Here is a 24,235-nt window from a genome sequence, read left to right on the forward strand (position 1 = left end):
TGGGATTAGCACTGGTTTGTGAACCAAAAGGTTGCTGGTTCGATTCCTGGTCAGCTCACATGCCCGGGTTGTGGGCCAGGTACCCAGGAGGGGCCATGTGAGAGGCAACAGATCGGTGTATCTCACACACACACTGATGTTTCTCTCCCATACTTTCTCCCCTCCCTTCTCCTCTTTCTAAAGATAAAGATAATCTTAAAAAAAAGAAGAGTCTTTGATACCATTTATCTATGTATAAGCAGCTAAATTCCCGAAGCACTTTAAACAGATAGCTCTTCAGTGTAGAAGTTACTGGGCAAGGGTCATCCAGCCTCTGGGAAATGCATGTTTTAACATGTTATCAGGGGATTTGAAGTTTTAGGCAGAATAAGTAGGGAACTCAGTGAATTGGGAAAATTATGAAATGATAGACCAGTGGTTCTAAATTTTGCGCATTATTGCTCTGGGGGATGTTTTCTTGTCCTAATGACCAGGAATAATGCTAGTATATTATGGGGAACAAGAGGTGCTAAGCATTATGCAGTACATAGGACATCCTTGCATAGTGAAGGCGTATGATGACAATGGCACCTTGTGGGGAAACGCTGCTATAGAGGAGGCTCAGTCTGTGGGGTCAGAGGATCACACCTCCCAAGGTTCAAAAGGTTGTGTAGGAAATCTAGGCAAAATGTTTTAGACTGATTATCAATAATGCAGCATTAAATGTTTAAAATGTCATATGCTCTTTTTTAGTTTTAATGGTCAGATGTAATTGTCCAATTCCATAGAAAGCCATTAAATTTTAGTTTTGCTCAGACATAGGCTATTGTGAGGTTTACAGAGCAAAAACCAGGTACAGTGCAATCTTCTGAGTAGGGAACTGTGTTAAGTGCTATTAAGCATTTCAGAGGAAATTTAATAAAGTATGTCATTCAGGTCTCATGTCCTCATGATCATTTTGACAGGAGTGCCAGAGTCACCTTAGTTCTGATTTTGAAAGTAACCCTTCAATTTTTGTTTTTTTTTTTAAGCTACTCTAACAATTTCTTTTAAAGAAGACTGTGTCAGGCAATAAATAGTTTTCTGAATTCTTCTTGAAGAAGTAGCTCCAAGGAAACATTCATACAGTTCATGAAAAATAACAAGCAGATCTTTGAATAGATCAGCATTGCTGTAAATAAGACACCATCCTCTGGTCTAATGCAGCCCCTGCCAGGATGAAATGAGTGCCATGCAGAGTGGGTGGGCTGAGGTCCAGTCCCCACTGCTCCCCAACGCAGATACCTTAATACAGTGTGTCAATTGCACAACCCCTGTGTAGTGTCCCTGATCAGAATCACTATTGCTTTATTGCGTTTGGCTGTATTGAATATATTTCTCCACTTTGCATACCTTCCAGTACCTACTACATGATATACTCTCTGATAAGTGTAGTATTATACAGGCTAAATTATATGTCCCTTTAATTGAGTGCCAACCCTATGGCAGCTTCTTTACCAAGTGCTTCATATGTAGTACCACTCACAACTTTGCTGTTTTCATTTTCTGACGAGGGAAGGGAAAGATTACTGGCTTTAAATAACTTGCCCATAGTTATATAGCTAAGAAGTTGAGGCACTGGGATTCCAAACCACCTTTTTTGTTGTTTGTTTCTAAAGTCCCTGCTATTAGTTCCTACACAGTAAGGATTTCAGTAAATTCATATATTAGTGGAAGTAGATAAATATGTCAGCATATGGTTACAATACAAGTATAGGTGCTATTCAGATGAGATACCTACTTAGATAGAGAAAAATTGTCAGGGACTATTTCCCAGAAGAGGTTGTCCTTGGGTCTTAAAGAAATTTGCACAAATATGTGGGAATTCAAAGACTAATAAATAGAATCACAATGAGGTATCACCTCACACCTGTCAGTCAGGATGGCTATTATCGAAAAGAAAAGAAAAATGAATGAAAAAAGAAAACAAGTGTTGGCGAGGATGTGGAGAAATTGGAATTCTTGTATACTGTTGGAGGGAATACAATACAGTACAGATGTTATACCAAACAGTATGGAGGTTCCTTTAAAAATTAAAAACACAATGACCAAATGATCGAGCAATCCCACTTCTGGGTGTTTATTCAACAGAATTAAGATCGGGATCTTGAAGAAATAAGAGCACTCTCATGTTTATTGCAGCACTATTCACAATAGCCAAGATGCGGAAACTACTTAAATATCCACTGACATAGGAATACATAAAAATACTGTGGTGTGTACATAATAATGGAATACCATTCAGCCTGAAAAAAAGAAGGAAACCCTGCACGAATGAACTTTGAGAACATTGTATGGAATGAAATAGATCAATCAGAGAAAGATGAATGTTGCATGATTTCACTTATGTGAGGTATCTAAAGTAGTCAGTTCATAGGATGAATGAGTGGAATAGTGGTTGCCAGGCACTAGGGTGAGATAGAACTAGAGAGTTATTAAGTAATAGGCATAGCATTTCAGTTAAGCAAGATGAAAAAGCTCTACAGGTCTGCTGTACAATATTGTATAGTCAACAACAAGTTGTGTACTTAAAATTTTGCTTAGGAGGTATATCTCATGCTGTGTTCTTACCACAATAAAAATAAAATGAAATATAAAGTAGATCGAGAAGACACAATATAGGTCGAAAAACTTGTCTGCACTTCGGAAAATAAGCTGGAACACATTTGTGAGTTTTAGTGATTATTTTAAATTAACATATACAAACTGAAATCATCTGTGTAGATTTTAAAACATAAATTGAGCAACATGGATGAATCTATTAGATGTTATGCTAAGTGAATTAAGCCTATCACACACAAAAAAGATAAGTACTAAATACTTCTATTTATGTGAGGTATCTAGCATGGCCAAACTCAAACAGACAAAATGTAGAAATGGTGATTACCAGGGGCTGGGGGGAGGGGAGAATAGGAAGTTCTTGTTTATTTGGCATAGTGTTTCAGTTTGGGAGGATGGAAAAGTTCTAGAGAAGAATAGTGGTGATGATTGCACAACAATATGAATGCATTAAGTGCCATTGAACTTCACACTTAAAAATGATCAAAAGTAATAAGTTTCTGTTATGTATATTTTATTACAATTAAAAAAAAAAACACATTGATTTCTTGGAATTCATTCCATGCCTTCTTGAATCTGACTTTCTAATGACTTAAGCTTTGGAAACAACTGGCCTAGGGTATGGCGGAGGTGCCGCACACACCCTAGGCTCGGTTGGAAGTTGCTCTGTCCAGCAGAGGCTTCGTGAGCACTGCGGAACAAAGTTTTACCCAGGACACTTTATTATGTCTGGGGGAAGGAAGGTGACTGCCTCTCTAGTGGAGACCAGCAGCCAAACCTTCATTCCTCATGCCTTTTGTTGAGGAGGATACATGTGAGAGATACAAGGCTAAAATTCATAAATCATCTATAGTCATTAGGCGTCTGACAGTAACAGATTACACATACCAGTATAGGGGTCGCAGTGACCAGTCTGTGTCAGGGTCCATAAAACATCTTGACCAGATGCAAGGTTTCATACACTCCTTGCTAGAGATTGTTTATGTTACATTACTGATAAGGAAAGCAGAGCAAGTTCTAAAGCATAATGAGCATAACAAGCGCTCTTTGATCTAATTCCTATGGCAACCCTCTGAGTGGTTGTCAGTCATGTTCCACACACAGCCTTATGTTGAGACTTAAAGGCAAGCGCGGCCAGAAAGCTGGCGTCTCGCCATGCTCAGGCCAGGTCTACAATTCCTTAAACCATGCGGAGCGGTTGCCCACACTAGGGCATTTTGACCAAGAATCTGGCCTAAGTGATTGAGACTTGCTTTGGAAAGCATGGTAAATTTGTAGAATTTAATAACATTAAATTCAAATTTGACAGTTCTAGTTGTATAGTATAGTTTTACAAGATGGTTTTTAAGACAGTGCTTTTAGAATGTTTGTTGTGTTTACAGATTATACAATCACTGATATTTGGTGCTTTCATTTGACAGTAAAGCAATTTTAAATACATTCTCTCATATTATTTCATGACATTTGTGTGAAATTGTTTGGGCCAGAATTATTATTTTTCTATTATAGAAGAAAGCACTAAGATTTATTGAGCTGTAGTGATTTGCCCGTCTCTTACACATAATACCTGGAGTTAGGATGGTAGAACAGATAGCTAATTGATAAGAAGATAACTCTTGTCTAAATGATAGTTGCAGACATAATGGCTTCATAGATTTTCCCTTTTTCGTTGTTGAGAAAACGTTAAATTTTCTATTATTAATTAATAATTAGAATTGAGACATAAAAAGGGATAAAGAGATGTGGGAGAATGTACTTGAAGAGTTTACATGAGAAAAGGCATGCAGCTTAAAGGTTATAGAGGAAAAGACCCTGTTAATGGCACTCGGTAAAGTCAAGAGAAGAATGAGTAACTAGGGAAGAGGATCCTGGTACCATTCTCAGAGCTACCTCGTCTGGACCCTCTACTTTAGAAAGGTTCCCTTCTAGTTTCTCTGGGCATGCCCCTCTTCTGGGCAAGTAACCAAGAGGATGCAGCCTGACCCTTCTATGCCATGTGCTGAGAGCAGGCCCCTGAAACTTCCTGCCCAGGTGGCCCTGAGTTTGTTTTCAGGATCTCCACTGTTCTCCCAGGCCCTTCCTTCCTGCCTTCATGCTTTCCCCATCTCTTTCAGTGTTGACCGAAAGACTGTGTAGTGTGTGGAGTGGGGGTGGCTGCGGTGGATGGAGATCAGGGTCTTGCAAATGTCAGGGATGGATCTGGAGGTCAGTTATTTCAACATAAATTATTAAAATATTTCACTGATGTTATCCCTTTTTTCCTTTTGCAGACAGGATTGTAGGCTCCCTGCATTTCTTGATCTAAGTTTTTGATTAACACTAGAAGCTTCTAGGATCGGAGACACTTCTTAATTATTTTTAAAGCCTAAATTCATTTAAAGTGATTACAAAGAGTGTTTAGAGTCAAAAGGAGAAAGCAGATAACCTTGGAGGTATTTCTCCAAGAGTGGGTTTCTCTGCTTGAACTCACCAAGGGAGGCTGATGGAAAGCTCCAGGGTTGCAGCTCCATTTGAGATTTCCTTCTTCCCCTGTAGGCACAAAAGCAGAGAGCTAATTGAACTTCAAGGGTCCTATGTGACCCTGATAGCAGGGAGATTAGAGACTTAACTCCCCACTTTCTCCGCATGACGTGCCTCCTGTGTTCAGGTGCGGCCTTGGGAAAAGAGCTAAATAATGTGTGTAATGAATCAATAGCTCACCGAAGAAGAAGGGTTATACTCCAAATTAAATAGAATTTGATTTAAGAAAATGAAGAAATGGGTATTTTCAGCACTCATGAGTCTACACTGAGATTCATATCTGATGTATTAGTAAGTTGATTTTTTGATTGTTGAAGGTGTTAAACAGTAATAGCATTTAGAACAAAAAAATGCATATAATTTTGGCTGTTAATGTTTATTGAATGTTTACATGTACCAGGAATCTTCTTAATGCTATACTTGTATATCTCCTTTTTCACTTATTTTCACCATAACCCTAGGTAAGCAATGGTATTATCCTTCAAGGGGGCTGAGACCTAGAAAGGTTAAGTTACTTGCCAAAGGCATAAATAATAATTAGTAGTGGAGCTCAAGTCAACCTGATTCTCTTTCATTCTAAAGTCCGTATGTCTGCCCTGGCTGGTGTGGCTCAGTGGATTGAGTGCTGGCCTGCAAACCAAAGGGTCATCTATTTGATTCCCAGTCAGGGCACATGCCTGGGTTGCGGGCCAGGTCCCCAGTAAGGGGCATGCTAGAGGCAACTACACATTGATGTTTCCCTCCCTCTCTTTCTCCTTTCCTTTCCCTCTGTCTAAAAAGTAAATAAATAAAATCTTTAAATATAAAAATAAAGCCCTTTGCTTAATCACTTTGCAATCTTCCAGACCTCATGTGTCTGTAGTGGTTTGCTTTATTTAAAGTAGTCTTACAGTACATGCAAAGTAAATTGTTACTCTCATAAGCTGGTGAGATAATAGGCATCTATTGAAGGACTGAAGCCATTGTGTGATATTGGCTAAATGTTGCTGATAGAAAATAAATATGAAAGTGATGTGTACAGAAAGGAAGGGGCAAAGAAAGACCAGTTAAAAGGCTTGTATAGTAGACTGAACCAGGATCAGTGCCAGGTGATCCAATTAAGAGAAGAAAATATGCTGAGGGCAGAGAACCTTTGGATGAGCTCACCAAAAGGAAAGATCAGCTGCTGTCAGGTTGAGGGACCCTTACTTTAATCCTTCATCAATAGAAATTGATTTCTTTGGTAAGCCGGAGATTTCTGCTTTCATTTAATTGGTATGAGATGTATGAAGCTGCTAGCACAGAAATAAGCAATACCTGTCAATATTCTTGACATTAAACTTGACACAGAGCTTATTTCTTATGACAGAATAAAAAGGCCACTGCTCTCCAAATGCCACCCAAAGATAATTAATATAACTCTGTGTGCTCTGCTCCAGGTAGAGGGCATTGTTGAATAATTACTTAAATTTTTCGATTACATCTGACATTCAACATTATTTTATGTTACTTTTAAGTGTACAGTATAGTGGTTAGACAATTATATAATTTACAAATATAATTCTAGTGCCCACCTGGCACCATATATAGTTATTACAATATTATTGAATATATTCCCAATGCTGTAGTTTATATATACATGATTATTTTAAAACTACCTATTTGTACTTCTTAATTCCTCCTCCTTTTTCATCAGGCTCCTGTCCACCCTGCGCCACCCCAGTCTGGCAACCATCAGTTTGTTCTCTGTTGAACTATTGCAAGACTTACGTTTGTTCAAGAGATAGCTTGCCTTATAAATATGGGGCTGCATCTGATACTCTTTGGTTATATTTAAAAAATAAAACCTGATAAATTAGACTCTTTGCAACTAAGTCGACTTTTTAAATTGCTTGTTTAGTATGAAAACAGTTTAAACTGTTTTTCTAGGTTATTTTTCAAGTGCAATGAGTCATCTTTGTCCCTCCTTGTTCTGTCTCATCCCACATCAAGTCTACCAGGAATTCCCACTGCTTCAATTTCTGAAATATGACAGAGCTTCACTGCTTCTCCCCTTCCATTGCATCCACTGTTTCTGAACCTCCATCATCCGTCATGCTGTAGGCCTCATCTGGTCTGCCAGCTTCGGCTCTTGTCCCCTTGCAGTTCATTCTCTATCGAGCTGACAGAGGGATCGCTTTAATATATAAGTAAGATCATGTCACACCAGGGTCCACATTTCATTCAGATTGAAGCCAAATCCTTAAAATGGTATTCCAGCCCACTGGTGAGCTCACCTTCTTTTTAAAAAGATTATAATTAATTTATTTTTAGAGAGAGGGGAAGGGAGGGAGAAAAAGAGGGACAGAAACATCAGTCAGTTGCCTCTTGTACATCGATGATGCCAACCACACGAGTCAGGGCTCTCCCTTACCTCTTGAGGTTTACCTCTCCTCCACTCTCCTTCACCTTGCTAAGCTCTAGATACCCTGACCACATTGCTGCTTTTGGAATCCACTCAGCACATAAAACCCTTTGCCCTCCCTTTTCCCTTTACCTGGATGCTCTTTCTTAATTCTTCACCTCTCTCAAATTTCTGCTAAAATCTCCCATTCTCAATGAGGACATCCTTGTTCTGTTGAATATTTCAACCTATCCCTTCAACCACTGTAATCCCTGTTACCCTGTTGGATCTTGGATGACGTAAAATGCTCTTGTCTTTATCTAACATACTATATGACATATATAAATATATGTATAATATATTATGTTTATTTTCTATTTCTCTGATCAATAGGCAGGAATCTTTGCTTTTGTTTATTGATGAATTCCAATACCTACAACAATATATGGCACATAGCAGACACTCAATAAGTTTTAATGAATTAATAAGTTAAGCCACAATATTTTATGAATAGTAAGGAAATCTTTCCTTTTGAATGGACCCATTAGGGTACCTTTTTATCTAGTCATAACCATAATTTTGCATTTTGTATTTTTACTATTATAAAAATACATTTACAAAATAGAAAATTCGAAAATATAAGAAAGTGGAGACAGGGGAAAAAAACTAATAGCCATTATGCTTAATAAAATCCCTGTTAATCTGACAATTTCCTGACAAGTTTCTGTATTCATAATTGTAACAGACTTCAATAAAAAACATAATTACTTTATGACACACATAATTTGTATTACCTTTTCCTTGTAATAGGATGTTTTAAGCATTTCATGTTTTGCATTCTTTTCATCCATATATCACTTATAACCACTGACTGTCAGTGGTTCTCCAATGTATGTGGGTAAAACCTATTTATATTGACTGTATTAGGAGTTAAAAATTATAATATCCTAAAATATTAATTATTGAATTCATTAAAAAATAAAAAATAAATATTATTGCATGTTAACCCAACAAGTCTATTTTGAATGAAATAACTGTATTTTCCAAGAGAGAAAAAACCTTAGTAAAAAGAGAAGCTTGAGTTTACATTTTTACAACCTGTGAGTATTTGACTTAGTAGAAAATGGCAGATTTTCAAATCCTCTTCTGCATTTCATCTTTTGAATTTTGCTTTTGGGTGAAGTATATGAAGATAATGAGCCTCATAGAGATATGCAGTGGAAAAAGGGAGGACTATTCTAACGGTCTTTTCACATAACTAGACATTCATATTTGATACTCCCACAAAGCCCAACAATTGGTAATTTATGAAAGATTAGTTGCAATATGGAATTAGAAACCATATCAATGAACTTTTTATACTTCATTACTGTAAAATCTATTAACTCATCTTATACTTTGAATAGCTCTTTCCCCAGGCATGATTTTATAGCATCATGTATTGGTCACCTGGAAAATACTGGTTTGCTGAGTTATGCAAATTTCCAATATCAAAAAACTCTCCTTTGTTATATCAATATATCAGCAATAATCTCAGCAGATAGTCTTCAAGTATTGAAAAAAAATTTGTTAAGCCCACAGTAGCAGATAAAAGTTTTTGAAGTTTTAATTTTCATTCAAAAATTCAAATTATGTTATGGGCAACAAATACTGTCTGTTGTTTTTCTTGTTTTCCTTGAAGTGACAGGCTCACTTTATCTATGTATGTATGTATGTATGTATGTATGTATTTATTTATTTAGAAAAACAGTCTCCTAGATACTCAAGTCTGATTAACCAAATTTTGTTGGTCACTGCCAAGTAAAAATGACGTTCTATACAAACGTGGTTAAGTCAGCTTGCAACTCCAACCATTACATGTCATTTTCCTTGAGACAAATACTGTACCTCAGCCTGCAGCAGATGTACTTCATGTGTACTTGCTGTTTGTCACACGATATTAAAAATATCCATACCCAAGGGTTTGTTTCATCAGAAGCATTTAAAATTAAAAGTGGCATTTTATTTTATTTTACTTTTAAGTATGTGGTGATTATGGACACAATGACAACCAGGATAGTTTGGTGTTACTGCTTTAATTTGTGCTGAGGAGTCCCCATTGCTTTTGTATCATCGGTGCAAATGTTTCATGGTAAACCATAAGATTTAAAAATTTATTCCATACTGAATAGGTCAGGACCATGGGGTGTGTTGCCAAGTATTCATATAAAAATTATCTTTTTTAATGATTAGTTGGTTTGATACCAGATGAATACAAGTGAAACATCAAGTCCAGCCATGACTGTAGATTAATCATTTGTAAAGTCATAAGTACAATTTTGCAGGAAAGGTCTTAACTCATCTTTGTGTTTGCAGCTTGATGTTTAGTTCAGCAAGGTATTATATCATTGGAAAGGGGCAGTGCAATGAATTCTTTTACTGACAATGCAGCAGGCACTCAGTAGGGTCAACTCTGCAAGGCATCTCTCAGCTATCCTGTGGGATTCTCTATCATTGAAATATGAAAATTTACCATGTAAAATGCCTCACTTAAACTGTCATTTCTGACTTGAAAAGCTGTACCAAAAATATTTTGACTTTTAAAAACTACATCATGTCTACAGTTAAAGATTCAGTATTTATTTTGTAAAACTGAGTAATTGGGCTCAAAGTAACATCACAGCTGGCATATTATTTAAAAAATGTTCTGTTGTATAAGACAATAGGGTAAATTATTATCATCTATAATGTCGAAGGAATGATAGACTTTGCTATATTTCTGTTTTTTAAAAATTTAATCATTTTTATTGAGAACTTAAATTCTTAATTGTATTTTTTACACTACCATTTAGTCTTCTTATACTCCCCTCCCCCCAGCAATTACCACACTGTTATCCATGTCCATGAGTTTTCTTTCTTTTTGCTCAATACCTCCATGCCCCAACCTCCTCCCCCGCTCTCACCTTGCTCTCCATCTATGAGTCTTTCCCCATTTTCCTTGTTAGTTCGGTTTATGCATTAGATTCCACATATGAGTGAAATCATATAGTATTTGCCTTTTTCCAGCTGGTTTATTTCACTTAGCAAAATGTTCTCCAGGTCCATTCATACTGTCCCATTGTGTAAATGGCCTGTTGTTGTTTTATCTACTCATCTACTCATAGACATTTGGGCTGCTTCCATATCTTGGTGATTGTAAATAATGCTGCAATGAACACAGGGGTGCTCATATTCTTTTGAATTAGTGTTTTGTGTTCCTTTGGATATATTTCCAGAAGTGGGATTGCTGTGTCAAAAGGCAGATCCATTTTTAATTTCTTGAAGTATCTCCATACTGCTTTCCACAGTGGCTTCACTGATCTGCATTCCTACCAACAGTGCAAAAGGGTTTCCCTTTCTCCACATCCTCACCAGCACTTATTGTTTGTTGACTTATTGATGATAGTCATTCTGGTAGGTGTGAGATGATATCTCATTGTGGTTTTAATGTGCATTTCTCTGATGATTAGTGATGTTGAGCATCTTTTCATATGTCTGTTGGCCATCACTTTAGAGAAGTGTCTATTCAGATCTTTTGCCCACTTTTTAATTGGGTCACTTGTGGGTTTTTTGTTTGTTTGTTTATTTGTTTCTTTTGGTTTTGAGTTGTATAAGTTCTTTATAAATTTGAGATATTAATCCCTTATCAGATGTATCAGTGAATATGTTCTCCCATTCTGTAGGTTGTCTTTTTATTTTGTTGATGATTTCCTTTGCTGTGCAAAAGCTTTTTGGTTTAATGTAGTCCCATCTGTTTATTTTTTCTTTTGTTTCTCTTGTCTGGGGAGATATATCCAATAAAATATTGCTATGTGCAATGTCTGAGATATTGCTGCTGTTTCTTCTATAATTTTTATGGTTTCTGGTCTAACATTTAAGTCTTCGATCCATTTTGAATTTATTCTTGTGTGTGGTTTAAGAAGATGGTCTAGATTCATTTTTCTGCATGTAGCTGTGCAATTTTCCCAGCACCATTTATTGAATAAACTATCTTTACCTCATTGTATGTGCTTGCTTCCTTTGTTGAATATTAATTGATTATAAAGGTGTGGGTTTATTTCTGGGCTCTCTATTTTCTTCCGTTTATCTGTGTGTCTGTTTTAATGCCAGTACTATTCTGTTTTTATCACTATGGCTTTATAGTATAGTTTGATATTAGGTAGTGTGATTCATCCAACTTTGTTCTTTCTCAGGATTGCTTTTACTAGGTATGGCCTTTTGTGGTTCCATATAAATTTTTGAAATGTTTGTTCCAATTCTGTGAAATATATCATTGGAATCTTGATAGGAATTGTGTTGACTCTATAAATTGCTCTTTGTAGTATGGATATTTTAGTGATGTTAATTTTTCCTATCCATGAACATGATATGTGCTTCTACTTATTTGTATCTTCTTCAATTTCTTTTTTCAGTGTCTTATGATTTTCCAAGTACAGGTCTTTAACATCCTTGGCTAGGTTTATTCCTAGGCATTTTATTCTTTTTGTAGCAATTGTGAATGGGATTGTTTTCTTAATCTCCCTTTCTGTTAGTTTGTTATTGACATATAAAAATGCAACTGATTTCTGGATATTAATTTTGTATCTTGCTACTTTGCTGGATTCATCTGTCAGTTCTAGTAGTTTACTGGTAGAATCTTTGAGGTTTTCTATGTACAGTATCATGTCATCTGAAAGTAACAACAGTTTCACTTCTTCCTTCCCAATCTAGATGTCTTTTATTTCTTCTTGTCTGATTTCTGTGGCTAGAAATTTTAGTACTATGTTGAATAAGAGAGGTGAAAGTGGACATCCCAGTCTTGTTCCTGATCTTAAGGAGAATGCTTTTAGTTTTTACTCATTGAGTATGATGCTGGCAGTGAGCTTGTCATATATGGCCTTCATTATGTTTAGGTATGTTCCCTCTATTCCCAGTTTGCTGGGAGTTTTTTAAAATCATAAATGGGTGCTGGATTTTATCACATGCTTTTTCTGCATCTATTAATACAATCATATGGTATTTATTCTTCATTTTGTTTATGTGATGAATTATATTTATTGATTAGCGAATATTGTACCAATCTTGAATTCCCAGAATAAATCCCACTTGATAGTGGTGTATGATCTTTTTGATATGTTACTGTATTTGGTTTGCTAATATTTTGTTAAGGATTCAGTATCTGTGTTTGTCAGGGATATTGGCCTATAATCTTTCTTTGTAGTTTCTCTATCTGATTTTGGAGTTAAGATAATGCTGGCCTCATAAATGAGTTTGGGAGCCTTCCATCCTCTTGAGTTTTATGAAATAGTTTGAGAAGGAGAGATGTTAGTTCTTCTCACAATGTTTGGAAAATTCACCTGTGAAGCCTTCTAGTCCAGGGCTTTTGTTTTTTTGGAGTTTCTATTTCTTATTTCCAATGTCTCCAAATTTCCTTGGACTAGATTTATCCCCTCCATGAGTCAGGATACTCTCTGATGTGTCCTTTTTATATTTTTCAGTGTTTTTAGACTTAGAAATTGGCAGCTGTGGTTGGAAAATAAGAGTCTTACAATCTTCCAATTTCCAGTAAATTATCTACCCTTAAAAATAAGAAAATATAAAAATATTAAGTTTTTATTAAATCCTTAACATTGATCATTATTCCAATTTCTAAAATTGTAAGTTTTAGATAAAATTTAAAAAGTTAAAAATGTTTTTGAAAAAATATAATACTGTTATTGCAACACAATGATAACTAACTAGTAGGTGAACAGTCGAAGTACTGATGTAATACTGAGTTAATTTCTGTAAATAGTGCACATATCATAAATCTACTATACCTTAAAAATTTCTAGAAAGCAAAAGAACATAGAAGCATACAGCCATTAGCCTTCAAAGTAATGATGCCATCATATGTCATATAGCCTCTGGAGAAGTCTACTGTACACATTTGTAAGAAGAAGCATAAAAAAGGTGAATTACAACTTAGACTATTTGTTTCAACTTTGAGGATCCCGTTGAAAGGGTCTTGGGAAATTCTGGGCTCTCAGATCACATTTTGAGCACCACTGCTGATGTCATGTTATTCTATAAGAAGCCCGCTTTTTCTTTTCGTGGTCACATAGCTGTAAATAAAATTCTTTGTATTTATTTTTTCCCTTTGTTAGTTTTTATTTTCATACAGATTACCAACAATAAAATCACTAGGACAAATTCAGAATTTGGGGCATTCAATCAGACAATTGTTGCAATCACTTCAAAAAGTCATTGTAATAATTGGGGGGAAAGGTGGGAGGATTGTGTAGAATAAGAACCTAGAGAAACGTAACAGTTTAAAGCAGTGCATGGATCTTTATGGATCCTGGTTGAAAAAAAAAAAAAAAAACTAACAATGAAGAAATTGAACAATAGGTAATATTTGAATATGGACTTATAGTAGGCAGATAGTCCTGAGCAGAGCAAGGACTGTGTACCAGGTATGGAAAGGCACCCAGTGCAGAAAGCCCTGGGTGCCTAGTGAGGGTACAGTTGTAGGATGGGACCTTGCCCCCAAGGTAATCTTTCTTCCCTGAGCATATTGCTAATCATGTGGTTTAGACCTCCTGATCATATATTCCTGATCTTAACAGTTTGGACCCTCCCCTGACCTTTTCTTACCTGTCATGTCATTAGTCACATAGTATACCCTCTTAGAGGAGGATCAAAGGGGCCAGAGAATAGACTCATACAATTCCCATTCAAGCTCTTGCATGACCGCTCCCCAAGCATTAATCCCTTGAGACATGGAGGTTCTGACCTACAACAGATAATCTTAGGAACAAAGCCTTGGGTCTGTTGACCACAGAGACGGAGTTTTAGTCAAACTAGAGATGACATCTAGGCCTTACTTGTGTTTTAGCTCCAGGATCAGAAAAACAGCCAGCTGGATTGACACCATGGCTGACATCAAGACCAAATGCAATGACTAGTGACCCTCTTGCTTAGTGCCCACCAATCAGAAGAGAACATGACTCAGAAAAGCACACCTGTAAAAGCTGATGAACATCCTATTGAGATCCTCCTCTGGGACCTACCCTGAGATCCTTGTCTTTAGAGAGGGGATAAAAACACTCAGGACGGAGGACTCAGCTCTCTGTCTCTCATTCTCTCCCCTGCACATTTCCCTACCTCTTCTTTTCACTGATGGGCTCTCTGTCTCTGTCTCTGTCTCTCTCTCTCTCCTTTCTTTCTCTCTCTCTCTGGAGCATGCCTAGGCCTTTCCCATCTCCTTCTTGCAGGCTCGTTCTCTCTGCCTTTGTTTTTCCTAAGCTCCAAGAGCCCTTCTTTTGCCTCTGTAACTTGTTTTCTGAACCTACACAGCCTGGCTGGCTCACTTCTTCTACCTCTATGACTTTCTAAATAAACTTTTGCTTATATTTGAGTCTTGCCTCTGAGTTCTGTCTTAGGTAGAACTCAAGTATTGAGGTTGCTGAACCAAGGTCCAATTGCAGGAAATGTTCTGGTGCTATTCTGCCGCTAACAACATAGGTATTAGATATTTTGGAATCGTAGTTAATTTTTCTTATGTATGATAATGGTATTATAGTTATTTATTTAGGAACATGTTATTTTTAGGATGTGTATGCTGAAGTATTGGGGTGAAGTTTGATAGCTGCTTTCAAAATTTTATTAAAAATGACTATAAAATCTATACACATAAAGAAAGTCAGCTAGATTGAAGGTAGATAAAGCAAAGATAGGCAAATTAACAGCTACAAATTTAGGTGATAAGAATACAGGTTATTGAAACTATTCATCTTTTAATTCATTTGATATTTTTCATAGTAAAAAGTCAGTAAATGAAGTCACTAAGTCAAATGTTATTAGTATTATTGATTCATTTTAAACGTTTTTTTTTTTAAAGATTTCATTTATTTTTAGAGAGAGGGGAAGAGAGGGAGAAACAGAGGGAGAGGCACATCAACGTGTGGTGGTCTCTCAGACACCAACTGGGGACCTGGCCTGCAACCTAGGCATGTGCCCTGACTAGGAATAGAACTGGCAACCCTTTGCTTCACAGTCCGGTACTCAGTCCACTGAGCCACACCAGCCAGGGGTGATTCACTTTTAAATCGATACCTAAAACAGTGTAGCGCTGCTTTGAAAGTTACATGAGGCTTTTTAAAATACTTTTACAGAAAACTGCATAGCTCAAGTGACTAGCTCCACAGTCAGTTAGATGGAAATTTCCATCCTTTTTTTCACCCATGCTGAACTGTGTGACCTTAGGCAAACTTTCAAGATCCCAGTGGTCTTATCTGTAAAATTCATGACAATAACAATGGTTATTTGATAAAGCTGTTGTAAAATAAAAATAAAATTTACATGATCTAAAATACTCTTAGCACAGTGCCTGCCAAATAGAAAGCACTTATATCTTATCTTCTATTATTATCAGTACAAATTCCAAGTCCTTCTTTTGATTGGGAAATCCAAAGGAAATGCTCCACACATTAAAGCATCTTTTTTATATTACCTTCACACACATTCTATAGCTTCAGGCCTATTGCAAGTCCTTAGGGAACCAAAATGTTTTATAGATCTGTAAGAATTAGTTGTAATAAGCATGTAATGTTTATTACAATGTTTTTATGTAAGTGAAAACACACTCCTCTACTATTTAAACATTTTATGGAAGTTTGTTCTTATAATTACTTTGTCTTAAGTTTTCTAAGTCATAGACAGCTTCATCTTGAGTTATCATACATAGAGATTAGTGGAGTCTGAATTAATGTCTTTTGATGTATTTGGGAAAATTCAACCAAGGCATTTCATGGTTAGAATTGCAAATTATGAATATCCTCAGTTGTTTTTTTCTTGGTGTTGAAGCCATTGGACCAATAATTCTTAGCAGATTAATTACATGAGAGAACTAATATAGTGTTTGGAGAAATAGAGATCTTAAAATTTTAGAGATGGATACAAAAGTGTTTTCAGAATTATTTATAAAAATGAAGCTGTTACTAGAGCTTGGTTCTTCTTCCTGATGCACTAAAGAATTATAGATCAGCGAGACAAAAGTGGATGAATAAGAGTTTTATTAGTACATCCTCAATGGAGAGGATGGGCCTGCCCAGAGTGGCAAGAAAATGCTTAGTATAGAAGCAGCAGGAGAGCCTCAGCTGGGCTGCCTTAGCTGGCTGAGAAGACAGGGCCAAGGTGCCTTAGGGATGGGTTTAAGGGATCTGCCTGGGACAAGCTGCCAGCTGCCCATTGCCTTAGAGTTTAGGAGACGCGTGCCTGTGAAGAATAAAGTTGAGGGGTGGGTAAGGAACAGGAAAATGTCACTGGCTGCTCCCCAGAGGGAGATTGTGCCCACTGCGTCCTTTGTCTTGAAGCTTTTATCTCTTTCTTTCAGGCGGGAATCTTAGGGGAGGTCTCAGGGGAGGCTTTCAGCAGAATATGCATCAGTTCTCCAGGTGTGCCCTTTCAGGGTCATGGTCTCCACTGATTGGTCAGTGGCTGGGCAGGGGGTCTTTAGTCACTGCAGTTGGTTCTGGCCTTGCCCACCTGGTTTTGCTGTTTTTCTGGGCCTGGAGCTCAAACAGGACTGAGGCTTAGCTGCTATCTCTAGGAAGGTGAATTTTTGTATCTGACTGTAAATTGCTCAGCCATTGTGTTCAGCTATCTGTTTCCCTATTCTAATCGCCAAGGAATTTTTCTAGCTTTTTATTATCCTGTCTCAAAACCTCTTATTCTTCTGCTAATTGATTTCTATTTTCTTAAATCTAGAAGTTCTTCAATTGTTACTATTAATTTTAGAGTATTCCTTTTTAAAAATAATTTTAATATTTATTAATCATAAATGCTGCTGAATGTTTTGAGGTATTTAAAACTGTAAAACATTGTGATGTTGTGGGAGGCTCAGTTTTTCACAAATGTATGTTTGTGATATAATCTTTCCTATAAGTCAGCCAGGCAAGTGCTTGGCTAGCTGCCTGCTGAGCAGCCTGGCAGAGCAATCAATGGGGGATAATGAGCCCGAATCCAAGAGTCTCAGTCTGCAGGTCTGGGAGACAGCACTGTGGGCAAGGGAATTGTTAGCATCTTGCAAGGAAGACTCTCCTGAGCCAGATGGGCAGCAGGACAGATGAAGTCCTTAGTCCAGCAGGGTAGAGCCTCTGGCATCCGATGCCCAGGGAGCTCAGCATGGCATGGAGCAGCACTCTGGTGTGTGGAGCTTTGCTGTCTCAGCAGAGGTTTGGAACCTGCCTCAGTTATACCTTGAAAATGGTGTACTCCACCCTTCTGGGCCTTTTCAATTAATGTCTTGGTACCCTTGATGGCAAGTGTGGAATTTGCCTGTGGGTGGTGCATGGCTATTCTGCTTGACATCACTGATAGCAAGGGTGGATCTTCTGTAGGAACTTATCTATGGGTGGTTCCACTCTGCAGAAATGGCAATTCTGATCACATGGGCAGATATCTTAGGTGTTTCTCCTTGCCAGACATGTCTGTTCTGATCATGTGGGCAGATATCTTAAGTGTGTCTCCTTGCCAGATGCATCTGCTCTGACTTAGGTAGTTTCCCTCTTGAACCAACTTGTCATGGCTGACTGACAGCCATTTTGGCTGACAGGAATGACTCCACTTTGTTTTATATGTCTTAAGCTATCTTGATTGGACCAATGCCATTCTCTTGGTCCTGCTCTCCACACAGTTCTTGCCAACAACAGTAAATAATTGCAGATCAGAAAGCCTATTACTATATAAGAATTAGTATGCTCATTAGTGATATGTTCTCATGTAAGAGAACCGGCCTAGTGGAGGTGGATGAGAAAAGCACAGGTGCTGGGTCTCTTTGTCCTGAGGACTTATATAATTTGTGGGGGTGGGGTGAAGTAATTACATATAGATTTGGTGGGAGAAGGTGGTGGACACTCCTCCAAGCGGGGGAGCGTGACCTTCTAAGCAAATGTGTGGGTAGAGGTCTGTTAACTCAGATTGTTATCTTGCTCCAGACCACCTTTCGTAATCCTGTTAAAAACAGTTGAAGTTATTTATGAACTTTTTCTGCAAGCACTATGGATCCCCTCCCACCCCTGCCCCTCTTCCTAAATTTCTACCTCATAGTGATATATATCCCTGGGCTCACTCAGTTGGAGTCTTGTCTGTAAACTGAAAGACTGTGTGTTTCTTTCCTGGTCAGGGCACATGCCAAAGGTTGAGGGTTCAGTTCCTGGTCAGGGAATGTGTGAGAAGCAACCAACTGATGATTCTCTCTGACGTCAGTGTTTCTTTACCTCTTTCTCTCTCCCTCCATTGCCCTCTCTTTAAAATCAATAAGCATACCCTTGGGTGAGAATTAAAAAAACACACACACACACATTGTAATATATATACAATGGAGTATTATTCAGGCATGAGAAAGATGGAAACCTGCTGTTTGTGACAGCATGAATGGACCATGAGGACATTAATCTTAAGTGAAATAAAACAGAAAGAAATAATGTATGCTATTACTTATACATGAAGTCTAAATACAAAGTTAAACTCATAGAATAGAAAATCAGTTGCCAAAAGCTGAGGGGGAGGGGGGACAGAAAGAAAGAGTCTGGTAAGAGGGTATAAGCTTTCAGCTATAAGTGAATAAGCTCTGAGAATCTAATGTATAACATAGTGGCTATAGTTGATAATAGTGTACTGTACAATCGAGATTTTCTAAGAGAATAGAACTTGAATGTTCTCACACACACAAAATAAATATGTGAGATGTGTTAATTCACTAGATTAACTAGATGGGAGACTTTTTTTCACAATTTAATGTATATCAGAATCACCAGTGTACACTTTAAATATCTTACAGTTTGTCAATTTTACCTCAATAAAGTTGAAAATAAAAAATAAGTAAAATTATGAAAGGTCACTTATTTAAAATGCCCTTCTGAAACTTAATGTTTTGTTTTTATTTAGTGTGTTATGTAGTCAAGAAAATGTTAATTTTTTTTCTCATGGCTAAGAACTCTCATGAAATGAAAATATTGTAGTATGGCTTGATATAGACAGAGCATAAAAGTAATAAGTTTGTCTAAAGAGGAGAGCCAATTATAATAAAATGAGAAGAACTCATTTGTAGTTTGTGTTTTCCATAAATTCCCCCATAGGATATAGACATTCAAATTATTCTTACATGTCAGGAGAAACTGAATATAGCTCATTAAAAGAACAAGGAAGCGCTCAATTTTTCAATCTACATACCTCCTGGAAACAGCTTCCTCTACCTTCCTCTGTTTCTTCCCATGATATGTTCCATCCAGCTGCTGAAATACATTGCCTTCTGGAAATTAAAGCTCACATGGCTCAGACCACAGCAGTCAATCTGGTAGAACAGATGGCCCTGTGTGCATTGTTATACCTCTGCATAAAACCTTGGGATCTTATCAATAGGCTTTACTCCAAGTAATAGGAATCAGAGTGTCAGAAAAATTGACAGCAACACTTTCATGCTTGTGTCCAAATACTATGTTATGCCTTCTTTCACTGTATCGTTCTACTCAAGCCAGAATTATTCTGTAAGTCAAATATCATAGATGCAAATGTATAGGCACTCATTTAGAGACTTTTCCTTATTTAAGCGTTAAGATATGATTAAATGAAATTTTAGTTCCACATCCTAGTTAGATTTTCCAGTGAAGTTCCAAGAATTATATATTGAATAATGTCTTTTTTTTTTTTTTAATTTTAAAGATTATTTATTTATTTATTTTTAGAGAAGTGGGGAAGAGAGGGAGAAACAGAGGGAGAGAAACATCAATGTATGATTGCCTCTCACACGTCTCCAGTTGGGGACCTGGCCCACAACCCAGGCATGTACCCTGACTAGGAATCAAACCAGCAACCCTTTGGTTCTCAGGCCTGCACTCAATCCACTGAGCCATACCAGCCAGGGCAAGAATTTTTTTTTAAGTCATTACCTTTCACTTATATGAGAAGTTCTGTTGGTTTGTATATTTAATATCATTCAAAGTAATATTTATTTTTACTGGTCAATGAGGCAAAAAATAAGAGAAGAGGGTGAAGAGAATTAACATTTTTCAGTGTTTACCATGCATGTGGCTCTTATCTCCATTCTGTCTGATATGATCCTCATAACTGTGCTAGGAAGCATTCCCACATCTGTGTTTTTATGACTTTGTTCAGCACATGCTATTGGGTAATTTGTAAGTCACTAAAAACACAGGAATTGAACAGGACAGATACTGTTCCTATTTTTGAGATGTTTGAGTTTGATCAGGAAAGATATCCAGTAACAAATATCCGATTATCTAATACAGTTGTAGGAAGGGATAAAAGACTTTATCATTGGAGGACCTAATCTAGCCAGGAAGCGGTTAGAAGAGTAGGAAGCTGCCAACATTGTTGAATGAATGCTCGCAGGTCTGAATGTATCATCAATCCAGCTGTGTTCTAAAGAACGAGTGCGAGTTGGCCTGTAGAAAAGTGCGTGTGGGGTGTGGGGTGAGGGGCATAGAGAAACCGGAGAGGCACCTGGAACTGGAAGGAATCTGGTGACAGCAGGCTGCTAAGGGAGAGAGAGCTTTTCCCTAGTATAGCTGAAACATTTAAGGTCACACAGATAAATGGAAGTAGCATTTGCCCTTGGTTCTGTCTAAACCCCAAGTTCTTTCTCGTACCCGTAAATCATACCTTTTCCTTGTTAGTCACTAAATCATGCTTAACCTGTTGCTTTGAACTACATCTGCAGAGTCTCCATCATGAAGGCTTTTGCATTTGCATTCAGAAATATTGCTGTTTTTTTAACTGCTGTTCATTCCTTCAGAATCATCTGTTTTGTTTTGTTTTTCAGTGTTCCAACGTTCCAGAGCCTTCCTGAAGAGATCCTCAGTAAGCTTGCTGATGTCCTTGAAGAGGTAATTGTTTTTAATATTCAAACTTTTTCCAATGGGGTCTTGTCCATGAGAGCTGTGCAATGATGAGTTACAAGCTGCAGGGAGACCTTTTAAATATTTTAAAGCTCTGAGTTGCTGTTTTATTTGACTTCAATAAAAAGCAGCTCAGCACGTCTGACATTTATAGGTAGTCAGAAATGTGCAAATCAACTATAGAGGGAGAAAGACTTTATTGTAGCAAATATGTCACCTTGACTTCCAAGAATGGGAGATGACATATTTCTATCTCATTTTAGTCATCATAAAGCAAGAACGTAATAATTGCCACTCTGAAGCTTCAAACTGGCAAATTTACAACAGGAATTAGCAGTTGAGTATATATTTTATTAGCACCTGAGTATATTTTACACACATCATGATATGCCTGAATGTGAAAGTGTCAGTTTTACTTCTCTTTGTCTGAATTTACAAAGCATGAGAAATGTTGAAGCAGAAGACAGAGGAGGTCTATACGGCAGCATCTTGAGGACAGGGTCCCTGGTGCCCGTAGACACAGGGAAGGCAGAGCACCTGGGCACATGTGCAGGTGGGCACTTGCAGGGGTGGTTTTCCGTAGAAAACCTTTCTGGTATCTTCTGTTAATCTAGATAGCAAGGGCATCAGCTGAGAATGAGGACTGGGTAGAGGTTTGAGGACAGGGAAGGTGGTACAAAGAAAATGAAGGAGTGAACGGACTAGGGAAACATATAGTCTGATTGGCAGCCGTTGTTCAGGCCCCACATCATGTTAGCCATTCCAAGGCTAAGCTAAACAGGCCAGAAAGTTTATTTAAGGCTTGCAGGAGGGGAGAGAGAAAGCTTAACCCTGCTGCAAAGAAGGTGGGAAAGTTTTTAAGTGCTGAGGTAAGCTAGTGGAAAAGTACTCCCATAGAGGGGCCATCCAGCCACGTGCTTGCTAATCATCCTTCCCTACAGATTACCTTTCTAAGGAATAATTGCTAGGTCCTTGAGAAAGACATTCCTCAGCAGTAAAAGAGGCAAAGGCTGGGAGAAGCTTTGCATCTCAAAGAGTCAGATTAAGCATTTACAACTGCAAACTTTGTAAAGTAAATGCTCTGAGAAAATGGAAGACCAAGAATTTAGGGTCAGGAGGAAGCCTGTCTCAAGTTTAGTCAGGGGATGGACGGTTGCTGGGGGGTAGGGGGGTGGTGTGGTGGTGGTGGTGGTGGTGGTGGTGGTGGTGGTGGTGGTGGTGTGTGTGTGTGTGTGTGCATGTGTTTCAGCTCCATTTGTTTGCTTGGATACAGGGTGGTTTGTGTGTGTGTGGGTATGTGTGTGTGTGTGTGTTTCAGCTCCATTTGTTTGCCTAGATTCAGGCTCCAGGCAGGCAGAGATTTGGATTTAACCAGGATGGTTATTTTGCCAAGAAAAGATAAGCGATTGAGAAAGAGGTTAGGGAGTTGAATGTGTAAGAGAAAAAGGATTATTATCATTGACCTTGGATTTATGCTGGGCAAGGAGAACAGGTGCCCTGGAAGGAGCGAGGACCCGAGAGAGATTGTAGGAGCAATGGATTTTAGCGTCATGAGGAGTATTTGGACTTGTGCCAAAATCGAGGTGAACTGAAAATGTTTTTGTCTCCAGGTACTAACTATACCAGCATTTCTATAATCTGTAGCATTTCAAAGGCTCGAATGCACAAAGCCTAAATCTGAGGCTTATCAGAGTGACTTTCCTGATGACTTATCAGTCTCCCTCATCTTATATCTGAATACAAAGTAAAGCGGAAGTCACATTTGAGTCCTCTATTCAAGTATAAAGAAATTCATGAAAAAAATACTGGTTATATTTCTCTTGGAGTGTGTTGATCATTGTACCTGAAACCTCTGTAAATGTAAAACTGCTTTTCTTGGTACTTTGCTTTTTTGCTTTTCATGTTGAATACAATGGAGAACTCTATAGTGACCTTTTTCTTATTTTGCAAACGAAACAAACTAAAGTAAAACTTCACTTGTCCCAATCAAGCCCATTAAAAAAAAAAAAATGGAAAAAGAAGGAAAAGCCATGAAATCCATTAATAATTTTCTTTCTTTTAAATGAGGTTCTGTGTCATTACATTCTCAACTATGACCATTCTAGTTTTGAGTCTTGATCATTTTCACTTCTTCCTCTTTAGGGAGATTCTTCTCCTCTATCTCCTAGACCAGTGTAGTTATCATCATGTGGAAGAAGTAAATGTTAATTGCTTTAAATTGGTCTCTACTTTACTGAAGATTTACCTCTTTAAATAATAAGTTTTTTAAAAGCAAGAACTATACTGGCATTTTGTTTTTTTAACACTGGGCACCTATAAGCCATTGAGAGAAACCACAGCAATGCCTTCCTCTTACAGTGCTGACTCTGTGCCAGGCTGAGGGCCTCTGTTGAATACCATTTGAGGCGACTACTTTTACTCTTGGCCAGTTTACAGCAGGGGGCTAAGGCTCAGGTGAAACAGCCACATAAATGGGGAAGTGCTTTCCCCCACCCAGTCTGGCCCTGGTACTGCATCTTGAAAATTGGCGGGAAAAAAGAAATTCTCCCGACCTCTCCCTACTCTTCCTTACATACATACAGGTACTTCCTTCTGAAAATGTATACTTATCTTTTTGTTACCCCCGCCCCGCTCTGGAAGGTAAGTAGGTGAACCACAGAGACCTTTCAGGGCGGGGAAACTATTCTGTACGACACTGTTACAGTGGACACATGGCCCTGTGCCTCGGCCAAACCCACAGACTGCACAGCACAAGAACAGAACTCCTGGAGGTAAACCATGGGCTTTGATTAAGAAAAAGTGTTTCAATGTTGTCTCATCAGTCATAGGAAAGGCACTGTACCAACGTGAGGTGTTAATTAGAGGGAAACTGGGGGTG

At 37.8% G+C, this 24,235-nt stretch overlaps 1 protein-coding gene across 3 annotated transcripts in view; it reads left to right on the forward strand.

Annotated features, from left to right (window-relative positions):
- Nucleotides 1-24,235, forward strand: part of PRKG1 (protein kinase cGMP-dependent 1) — a 1,228,801-nt gene that overhangs the window by 894,954 nt on the left and 309,612 nt on the right. For all 3 annotated transcript variants that reach the window (XM_090278041.1, XM_090278040.1, XM_090278045.1), the window contains exon 5: nucleotides 21,282-21,345. In XM_090278041.1, the coding sequence (XP_090134167.1) occupies nucleotides 21,282-21,345 (64 nt within the window). The remainder of the gene's footprint in view (nucleotides 1-21,281; nucleotides 21,346-24,235) is intronic.

Source organism: Furipterus horrens, unplaced genomic scaffold (assembly GCF_987537825.1).
Source record: "Furipterus horrens unplaced genomic scaffold, mFurHor1.1.pri manual_scaffold_5, whole genome shotgun sequence".
NCBI classification, from domain to species: domain Eukaryota; kingdom Metazoa; phylum Chordata; class Mammalia; order Chiroptera; family Furipteridae; genus Furipterus; species Furipterus horrens.